This window comes from Tubulanus polymorphus, chromosome 1 (assembly GCF_964204645.1).
Source record: "Tubulanus polymorphus chromosome 1, tnTubPoly1.2, whole genome shotgun sequence".
In the NCBI taxonomy this organism is placed as follows: Eukaryota; Metazoa; Nemertea; class Palaeonemertea; order Tubulaniformes; family Tubulanidae; genus Tubulanus; species Tubulanus polymorphus.
Genome location: NC_134025.1, coordinates 19,957,545 through 19,969,210, shown reverse-complemented (window position 1 = coordinate 19,969,210; position 11,666 = coordinate 19,957,545). Strand labels below are relative to the sequence as shown.

Below are 11,666 nucleotides of genomic sequence, written 5' to 3'. Positions count from 1 at the left end.
AAACATTACTACTATAAATAAATCTTTTAAACCAGAAGAATATCATGATAAACACTTGGAAAATCATAAACGAGATTATTTAAAAGACAATTCGAAGATTTTCGACAATTCTTTCCCAATCAAAACCTCTCAAACCTTTTCTATTTCCAATAGTCGAAGCTGAAATTATAGATTCAGTGCGAGCCCCTCTAACACAGCTGGTACTGGTGGTTAAACCATGAAAATCATCAAATACGTCATCACCAGAAATCGAGACTCCATTATGCCACATTTTCAACAGATCGTTCAAATCCGGTTTTGTTCCTAATAAACTCAAAACTATGGTGATTGATTCGGGCCATAACGTAAAATTCCTGGTATGCAAATGAGGTTGCCAGAACGCCAAAACGAAAAAACGTCCAATTTTATCTGAAAGTCCGTCAAAAAAAGAATATTCTGTTTTGGCGCCCCCACCAAAATGAACTTGCGTTTTGGCGCCCCCGCCATAACAACGAAAAATGTCGAATTTTCTCTAGAAATCCGTGTCTGGCGCCCTCATTTGCATACCAGGAATTTTACGTTATGGCCCGAATCAGCCACCATACAAAACGGCCAGAGTTGTACCTATCTTTAAATCTGGCTTCGCGTGCAAAGTTAAGAGCTATATGAGATAAGTCCTATTCCAAGTCTCCCCTCTATTTCAAACATTCTAGAAGAACTCATGTAAAGTCGACTATCGAACTTTTGTAATAAACACTCGACTTTATCTGACGAACGGTTTGGCTTTCGGGAAAAAATCAACAGACTGCATTGATAACATAATTAGACAAAATTACTAAAACCTTGAAAGTGGTAAAATTACAGCCCTAATTGTTCTCGATTTTAAAAGGGTCTTTATACATTAGATTATTCGACTTTACTGTACAAAATGAATCATTATGGCATTAGAGGCATTTCAAATACATGGTTCAGGTTCTAGGACCGCTTTTATTTCTATTGTTGATATCACAGAAGCTTCAAAAATTTAGATTCGATCGTTTTCGCAGATGACACTAGTTTAATTCGCAGTAGATGTCCTTAAAATCTCGAGACTGAAATGAACAATTAATTGAAATTAATTAATTGAAATTAAGAACGTAGCTCTGCGCTAATAAACTATCCTTAAATATTGATAACGCCAATCGTTTGATATTCTCAGGAAGTATGAAAATAACTAGGACTGTAAAACTATTTATTGATAATGAAGAAATAAAGAAGGTGAAAACTGCTAGATTCCCAGGCTCCCGACAGAATTACATGGGAACACCATGTACATCATGTTGAAATCAAATTTCAAAAAATAAAAAAAAAAATACGAAAAGCCGTGCGCATGATAAATAAGAAGCATTTCCTAGAACATTCAGGGCAGTTGTTCATATTTTCTGGAAAATTGCCCGGCCTGCGATAGTTTACTGTACGTCAAACTCAGTTTTTCGCCTTAGCTAGCTGTATCGTTTACTCAATGTTTTTAATGAGGACAACAATTCAAACTAAACCGTTTTAAGCTTAAACGTTTTCATGAAACTGAACCAAGAAGCATTAACTTAACATCAAAAATATACGCATATAAAGAATACGCATGTATATTGCATAAACATTAGTAATTCATTCGTAAACAAACATGTTTTCTGGATAGATATTTCTTAAGTATTATTCATTGAACTAAATAGATTTTGTAAAAGTGTATGCAATTGATTGGCGTTCTATCGATGAAATTGTGACGTTAGCTTTCGAAAGAAAAGGTAGGTGAAAATATCTCTTTCACATTTAGAAATTTTATTGACCACACAAAAATTTGCATTGACAGGAGCTGATTGAATGGTTAGTGCACGATATCAATAAGTGTTATTAATGACAAGTTGAGATTTAACAGCAGCAGCAGTGGCGGCATCAGCCGCACCGGCAACGGGTAGTTTTACATCAATTTTACACAATAAACACAATTCAAATTTAAAGGTTACCATAAGCAACTGGTCACTAATTACCTTCGTGGGACTGAGCCCAATTGAATACAGACTGAAACATTGAATAGTATTTATAGTCAATCAAAGAGTAACCGTAGGATAAATTATCTATTGTCAACCTGACGGCATAGTTTGCTTAAATTACATAATAGAAAGGTATTTCGGGTTTCGAATAGTTTTTTTTTTAGATTTTCAAGGGTTGGGATATTAAATAAGTTACGTGGGAGTAGGCGATCTCTTGAGATTGAATTAGCGTATACGTGAAAAGTCTTCTTATACATTGTTTATAAAACCAAGACGATTTTAGTCCGGTCTTAGATTTAGTCTTGACAATCAATGTGAACGAGTCCACAAGTAAAACATGTTTTCTTTTCAATTTTCTGAAAAATGAATGAATTAAATCAATCTCAGTACTTGTCCAAAATTGACTCATCAATTTCTCTAAACGTTATTACACTGCGAATCCTAACTATGATATGACTTGAAGTATATATGTTACACCAAGGTGGAAAAATAGTTGATTTTGTTAAATACATATAATTCATTTTCGATGCAACACCATATTTCCTATCAGACTCATCAATTTCTACCTCTTCTCAAAAGCTGTAATTAAACACTCAAGATGTGTTTTGCGTTATTTCACTGTATGACAAACCAATAAGAATCTCAGTCATATCCATGGTGCCCTCTCCAACGGGAACTACCAGCTATCCCGCTAGATGGTGCGATGCGTACTCCATGTCAAAAAATAAAGGAACGAATACGCTTCGAACTGGGTTTTCATATATTTTCACACGACATGCCAAGAATCTTGGATTGATACTCGGCGTTTGATATAATTTTTCGTTGATAATTGATTCGCTTTGTAGAAAAGTTGCATCGATTTCAATTGATGGAAATTGAAATATAACGACATTGAAGATTTCCGATAACGTGTGTTTGCAAAATACCAATTGTGAATGGAATGGCATCAAAACGAGCCTATAATATTTCTAAAAGATTCTGTAGTTTTTGATTTCTTGGTGTAGAATAATTCATTTTTGGGGACGAATTCCATCACGTTATTGAGTGCCCATTTTCCGAAACATTCGCACTAAATTCTTAAAATCATTTTTCAGAACTAGGCCAAGCGTGCACAAAACTACCCAACTAATGGAAACTAAATGGAAACAGCTTAAACAACTTACTCAATTTATCAAAGCCGCTTCCAAATTTCCCAAAGTCAGTTTTTTGTTTTAGTGCTCGAAGCAAATGTATCTTTGTCGAGCAATAAAAATACTCTATACTAAAACATATTCCATTTTATTTGCCAAAAATGTGCCTTATGCTATACATGCATTCATTAATCCAAAAATGTTCAGTTGCAGCCGTGTAACTGGTTTGTGTAAGCGTTTCCGATATAGCGTCGGTTCCAAAACCAGTGTCTCGGTACCAGCGACAAACATAATAGCCGAAGCTTTTGTGAGACTGTTGGTAAAATAAATCAGTGTGAGCATGAGTGTGCGCATGATTTGGAAGAAAATGGGCAAAAAAAAGTTGAAATAAATGAATCTGAATGATTTTACGCTTTCGTAATGTCTCTTACAGACCCACCACACCTGCCGGGAGCGAAACAGGGGGTTTGATTTTGAAAACGGAAATCGAAGTACAGATATAGTTGTGTGATCGGCGGTCCTCTAAGTTGATTGTCCCGCGTGTTGACTAGATAGCAAGGAAGCACATTTCGAAACGCACATTTTCCAGATGAGAGTACGGTCCTGGGGTATCTGAAGTGTAGTTGTATGACACCGACGGCGCAGCTCTGATGAGGATGGGTTTCTCCGTCAAGGGGTGGCGCAGTTGGTACTTCACATCTGGAGCTGAGTTTGCCTATAAGTTTCACACGGGGAGCTGTTTTGTATTTCTAATATACAGTGCGTATGAGGTCTGTGGATGCGTTGCCATCAAACGGATAGACTGGTTGTCGGTCTCTACCTTCAGTTAGAAGGTTACTATTCTGACGGCGAATGCAGGTGGGCGCAGAATTGGACAGGCGACCAGTCTATCAAACGGACAGTGCTATGCGCATTGATAGCCCATCAGTAAGAAAGCGGCACAGGCACGTGAATATTATGTTTGTACACTTACGTATATAGCCTACAGTTTTGATCGGGTTTTATTTCATTCAAAATTTTGAAATACCTCGGTAGGCAATTCTATTTCATTTCGAAAATAATCATTTGAAATGACGAAATATTGGGTCGAGGCCGAGAAACAAGGTTTTCTTCCGGTGTGGCCTTACGTAATTGGTCGTTGATTCATAGGCGGAGGGTAAGAATCGCATCGGGGCGGCTATATTGAATATTTGTTGGGTTATGTAGTTTCATTTTACAGAGATAAGTGGTTCTACCTGTTTGCATCAGGTGTATTTCATTGATTTTTGCTTATAAGTTTACACTGGTGGTTAGGGTGGTGTTATTTTGCCTTGTGTGTAGACATGATCCGCGTATTCAATATATGAAATCAGTTTTCACATCAAATCAATCACATTTATTTATTAGTATATTTTACTAAAAACATTAAAAAATAATTCTAATGCCTGATTTTTTAAATAATTTACATCTTTACGATAAGCTATCAGACTAACTTATACACATTCTTCATAGCTTTTTGACATTTTAACAATATCCACACCCTAATAACCCGTTTATTTATTTTAACGTTTTTAAATTCAATGCATAGCAATAATTACTAATTGATTAAGAACTGCAGCAATATAATCGTTTGTTCTGTAGTGTATTTATTTAAAACCTGGTTTGGAATGTGAAAAATTCAAACGTAGGCTGTCTTGTGAAAAATGTAATAAATTTGGCACACACGTGCCCCATTTCGATCTAACCACGGTCAGCTGTGTTTAAGCAGACGTAAAATGAAAACTAATAATTTACAATTTCAGATGTCAAAATATACACATATGATATATAATCTATGCATCAATAAATTACTATGGTTATCTATTCTATCATACAGTTAAGTTTCAACAAGTATGCAGTAGCCATGCTGGTGTACTAATCGGATGTCACTATCTTTGGTAGAATGTCCGAGTCTTTTACCCTGATCATGTTCTCTCGACCTGGCGTGCCATTATAGTAACTACTTTCTCGTCGATTTAAGACCCATTTTCCAGTTCTGTAAAAGAAATCAATAATCACATAGTATCAATCAAAGAAGCCTCGCTTCATGACGGACTTTGCGATCTTGATGTAACGTACGTGAAGACCACGGTGTCGGCTATATACTATGTCTAGCCTACGAGCAATCATCTCAAGATTTTGGGATGATTGCTCGTAGGTCTAACCAGAAACCAACGAAAAAACGGATGATTGTTCTCAAAATTGTATGATAATCCTCACTATACTTTTGGAACTGCTAATTACACAAGGCGAGGCACAGTTGATGTCATTCTTAAATTTGCAACATGTATTGGGTTTATGTATGAATCGACATACATTCTATCTCGCCGTATTTCATTGCTGTTTACAGGTACGACGACTGCGCAAGTGAATGACTTATTTTGCAAAAAAACTCAGTGAGGTTTTCGAGTACTCCGACAAATCTTCAAATTCATTTCAAATCATGGTTTACGTAATGCTGAAATTGCACTTTTTCATATTGATTTATTGACAACCTTCTTCAGGTTGTCACTTTCTGATATGTGTTCAAAATACCATATTTTTCTTCGGGATATCTTTCTTCGACGTCAAAGCAAAAAAAAATGCCAAAAATCTTCCGATAATTATCATATCCACCATTTCCAACTAAAATGACCTCATAGCCTTTCGAGAAATGCACCCAAAAAGTAAGAACATTGTGAATTTGATCTCGACGAGTCGAAATGTAAATGGTAACTCACAACTTTGTTGCTGGGATCAGTCTATACAACTAGCATCTAGTTTGTTTCAAGTTGGGAGTTAATAATTGGTTCGAGTTCGAGTTACATATTTATATTCCCCTTATATCCCACAAAGTGATTTTAAGCGTACCGAATTCCCATTAAGAATGGATGTAAAGATTCCTAAGATACCTAAAATGGAGTCATTTTTTTCAAGAAAACATATCGATCTTACCTTCGCATACGTTGTCGACTAACATTTCTTTAGTTTCGTGTAATGTAGAGTAATTGGGTACAAATGCTACATGGCGTTCAGTCGGCGTGGATGCTATATTTTTCAGCAGCTTCGAATCGACCTCCTTGCCGACCCCTATCACGAATATTTCCACATCTGACATCTTCGTTTTCATCGCTTCTAATAGAGTTTTACGTGGATTTTCTGGTTTATTGTCTGTAACGACGATGGCAATTTTCTTCACACCCTTTCGAGCACCGTTTTTCTCTTCGAATGCGTCTGTGCGAACGTCGGTCAACAATGCAGTAAGAGCGTCCTTGTTAGTATCGGCTCCGATCTTTTCTAGCGCAACTTTCTTGTCTTCGCCGCCTTCGTTGAGTCTGAAACCAGGCACTGAGTTACATTTTGTTGGTAGCGCGGCCACTTTGATTTTGTTTTTGCCCATGTTGAAACTGGTAGTGATGTTCTTCATGAAAGCTCTCGTTTTGACAACGTCTTTAGCAATAGCATTCTCGGTGTTCATTACAAAAGCTATGTCAGCTCCCTTTCTTCGACCACAAGCTGCAATATATATTCATAGAAATTTCAATGCAGCACATCTTAAGTGACAGTCTAAAGATTGTTCGACTAGAATACTCGGTCGACCTACCTTCGAGTTGTACTGGACCTGATACACTACATATTTTCCTGGATATTGAAGTTTTGACTTTTGCCAGCTGATCAACGTTATCAACCTTATACACATGGTATCTAGCCGGCATAGATGCTATAGCTTCCAGTTCTCCAGTGTTTACATCGGGGCCGATTCCCACCACAAATATTCTTATGCGGGCCGTTTTTGTTCTTTCCGCTTGTCGGACAGTTTCTGCAAAGTCTGCTGACTTGCCATCGGTTACCAGTACAAGAACCTGGGCCGCACTTTTGCGCGCGCCATATCGCTCATTGAAACCTCTAGATCTGGCATATTGTAGGACACTGGCAAAATCTGACGGTCCATCCATCTGCTTAATGTTGAACAATGATTTGGAGTTTTTGGAATAAGAATTGTGTTCACCGAGTTGATAAGCAGGTTCTACGTGATTCCCGAACGCTATTACACTAACTTTGCCCTTGTCGTCGCCAAGATCCATAGAATACATGACACTTTGTACAAAGGCAAGTGTCTTGAAGTAGTCGATCTTATAGATCGGTTTGGCTACGTCTACAGCGAATATAAGGTCAAGTTCCTTGTTCCGGCAGTTCTTTCCTACTTTGACCTCTGTTGGTATTGGAACTGAAAGCAATATGAATATCGATAAGAGACTTGATTTTGCAAGATCATTCGCAGTTCTTTTTCAATACTTACTTTCGCACGCTTTTTGTTGAAGTTGTGTCTCTATTTTTGACAGAGTGGCGTAGTCATTATTTTCAAATATAAAATCGTCACCTGAAGCGATTGATCGTAACTCTTTTTGACTGACGTGTTCTCCGATACCAACTGCGAACAGAATAATTCCCTGCTCTTTCGCTAACCGTGCTTCTCTGGTGGTTTGGCGCATTACTTGCGATTTGCCGTCGGTGATCACGATTCCAATTTGAGGCACTTTCCCTGGTCGTCCACCCTGAGAACGGCTGAAGGCGTAGGTCCTCGCTAAATTAAGCGCGTCTCCGGTGTTAGTGTCGCCACCTCGTTGTCGGATTCTGAAAACGGCCTCCCTCAGTTTGTCTTTCTCCATCATTTCATTGAGTCTGAATTGAAGACGTGCGCGCGTACTGAACGTGACGACTGCAACATGTGTAGCGTCGGGAGCGATATCAAATGAATTTATCATTTGGTTTACGAAATTCTTCTGCAGCGTGAAATTGTTTGGCCAGATGCTCGATGAATCGTCTAACATGAATACAATGTCAGCCAAACCGACTTTACATCCGTGGTCACTATCGCCTGCAAAAACATAAACATAGGCTATTCGGTAAACCACTTACTTATACAAATTATATTTTATAATCATATAGTACGAGTTACCATAGTCACCATATAGACATTGCTTATGGTAACTCGTACAATACGTATACGTCTTTATCTAAATAATTTTCACTTGATCCATTGGACCCAGATTTTTACAAAGCAAAAATACTATCAATTTTCTTCTATTCAAAAATTCGCCTATAGCCTATACCACATCAATTCGATTCGGGTGAATGATAAACTCTCGAATATATTTCTTATCCAATCTACCGAGTATATACATACATATTGCGGATTCGAATGGACGAGTAAAACGTGCAGTTTTTGTCATCGTTGACACTTTTTTTCAAGAATTGCAATTATCTGGTCAATTCTCTGTCCTTCGATCTGTTTAATGTCTTTGTTCAAGTTAACAAATCCGAGTATTCAATTTCCTTTGCCACCGGTAGGATACGCTTTTCATTCTAACATTTTCAACCACTGCTAATTTTCAGAATGAAACTAAAATTTGAAGAATGCTAGCACTAACTCCAGAATAAGGCTACGTAAGTACAATTAAGCGTTGCCGATAAAATTCCAACTCACTGTTACCATGAAACATTGCAATTCAGTCATCAATCGAAGTATGATTTCAGGATCTATGTATTATTTCAACAATTTGGTATCGATAAAATCAGTTGTAGGCCTACATATCATATAGATGGCCAGGGCGAAGATTTATTGTACATCGCACTTAGATTTCACTCGTATCTGATGAATAATTATTCACACATGAATTCAGAACGAATAGGCAGGTGTATTAGATACGGAAATATTTCAATTATCCTATATTTTTAGACAATGTCGTTTTTACGAGCGTGGTTATGATGCATTAATTAACAGACGGGATAACGTAAATATTTCTGTAGTTATCGTAAGCATTTAAAAGTCGGATAGAAACGAATTCTTCTTCGGTCGGTGACTTAACGAACTATTCATGCCGGAGTTAAATTGCTAGTATAAATTGCTAGTATAAACTTAATCGCCACGAAGATTACCGCATCAGCATACTTAAAACAAAATCAACACAATTAGAATTCCTTGAATAAAAATGCGGTGTTTTCGTTAACACAGAAAAGTTGTGAAAATATCCGCGACCTTGATACCGTGAAAAAAGCATATGGAATTATTTTGCCACGGTTCGAGCAGAAGCAATAACCTGCTAAGTATATATGAAACGGAGTCAAATTGAGTTTCAAATTAGATTTGATTCCCACTTTGAAATCGCACTACCGCCGATGACGACGTTCTACTAAATAATATATCATCGTAAACGGTCGTAGTACGCTCTAGAGGAGTTCGAATTGCACTCTGAAAAGTGTTCGCAAGAGCTTTTTACAGCAATACCCGTTTTTGATAGATCATTCACATTGATATGTGAGAGAATGTGTCAAGTGATTCCAAGAAGGCCAAGCAGCATAGCTCGGTTGATTAAATGATTTGTAGCAAAAAAAACTGATGTACATATATAGATATATCGAATGACGTGCCCACTCAGACCCGTGCCGTATTTTTGCTTGGATGAAAAAATGTTTAAAAAATCATTGCGCTATCGTTATTATTTATGCAAGAATAAATGTTTCTTCTGATGTTTTAGAAATTATTCAATGAATGCGGAAATTTTTAAGCTTTTTATCACAGCCCAACACGGAAATCCCACATACTAGAGCAACAACCCTTTGTAGAACTGTAATAGCAAAAAGTAAATCCAAATATGATATCTTAGAATGCAGAACGACGTTGATACTTTTCTGTTGTTTGCTTTCCGTATACTCGAGGAAATTCCGACATTTCAACGCACCAAAGCCAAGACTAACCGTGTTTACTGAACTCTTAAAAATCTACGCCTTATAAAAGCAACGATCAATCAGGCAAATGGATAATTACAATTTTCTGTTTTCTTCGGATTCGGAAGTAATAGACCAGAATTGCATTACTGACCCGATAAAACAGCACAACAAGAACACGAAATGCTCATACTGTTGTTGTTTTCATGTTTCGCTAAACGATAATTTTAAGTGTGCGAATATTGAAAAGTTTCCTACCTGCGATCACAGATGACGGAGATGAGAAAATAGCGACCTGAAATAAAGATAACGATGCTAGTTAGTATTTTTCTGATTTCTAAATTCCACGAAAAGGGATAGATAGATTTATACTTAATTGATACCGTTGAACCTCGTTGATACGACTTCGTTTATGACGAAACCCGTCGAGTACGATGATTTCCCGCATGGCCCAGATATTCATATAAATCAAGCTATGGATAATACGAAACCCGTTTAATACGACAATTTCACTTAAGCCCACAAGATTCGATAAACAAGGTTCCACTGTAATAAATCAACTATGATTAACCTGGCAGCATCGCTTTCGTTTGGGGAGGGGTTGAGTGAATTTGAATTGTAAATTTGATAATTCTACAAAAAGAAACTGTTTTCAAAATACATCCGAGGTGAATAGGTAATGGAAATTTTTATGAATTGCATTCATGGCGTTCAATAGAAGGTACATAATTCAACGAATATAATGAAAATCTACGTTACTTACTAATATGAAAAAGAACATCGATAAACCACTTTCCGTTCCACAGTTCATGATTTCTCTGTTAGAAATAGTAGCTCCGTGATAGTAAAATGCTAGTGAACTTGTTTTTCTCTCTACACCGGTATAGATAGCTGTTAAACTGCGCTGCAAACTTCGCATCATCCCGCTTATATTACGCAGGTCTTCGGTGCAGTGACGTCACACATATTTTGCCTATGAGAACGCCGAATCCCACCACTCGACAAAACTCAATAAAAAGTCTACGTAAATATAGTTTGTCAGTCATGAATCTAGAAAAAAAATCTAAAATTATATACATCTAGAATTACAGCATGTGTAGAATTACGCTTATTTGGTCCGGGACACGTAAGCGATTATCTTCAATTATAAGTCATGAGATTTAGACATTTTGTTCGACAATTGATGTAGATTCAATTAAAAAAAATCCCTGAAAATGCATCTCCGAAGTTAGTCCTTTTTTCTCGAAGGGGACCCCGAAGAAAACCCCTTCCACGGGCCTGTTACTTTCATTTCAGCATTTACATTTCAGAAAATAGTGACCTATTTGAACGGGTAGATTTATGGAAAACTCCGAATATTGGCAACGCTTGAAAGTTGTAATTCATTGTAACAGCGGGGCTTGGATAAAAATGCCTATCGATGATTTCTGGTGGAATTCACTGAAATATTTGAAAAGATTCGAATTTCACGTGAACTAGCGGCTCCCTGTAAGTAAACTAAACATTTAAAGCGCACATTTTTACTTTCGCTAAATGTCGTAATTTTTTTCTTTTTGAAGCTGGATGATGACTTCTATCGACAGTCGTCAGACTTAGTTGAAGGAAAGCAATTTTGGCGAAGATGCATTTCAATGAAATAGTTTCCTGTTTCTCAAAGATGGAAATCAATCGAATCAATGTGTATATTAATCACATCCAGTCCCTATTTCCCATCGATATTTGATCAAACAGAAGTACTGGATCCGGCCTCGAATTGTTCTAAAATAATAGATTTTCAGATTAGTCTAGTAGCGAAATGATCAAT

At 37.0% G+C, this 11,666-nt stretch overlaps 1 protein-coding gene across 1 annotated transcript; it reads right to left on the bottom strand.

Moving 5' to 3' along the window:
* Positions 1-4,239: 4,239 nt before the first annotated feature.
* LOC141901963 (matrilin-1-like) lies at positions 4,240-10,890 on the bottom strand. The gene is made up of 6 exons (XM_074789577.1): positions 10,626-10,890; positions 10,121-10,157; positions 7,434-8,012; positions 6,738-7,361; positions 6,089-6,649; positions 4,240-5,150 (listed from the first exon to the last, which is right to left on the bottom strand). Exons 1-6 carry the CDS (start codon positions 10,782-10,784, stop codon positions 5,131-5,133), a joined length of 1,980 nt encoding a protein of 659 aa, XP_074645678.1. The 5' UTR covers positions 10,785-10,890; the 3' UTR covers positions 4,240-5,130.
* Between the last annotated feature and the right edge of the window lie 776 nt (positions 10,891-11,666).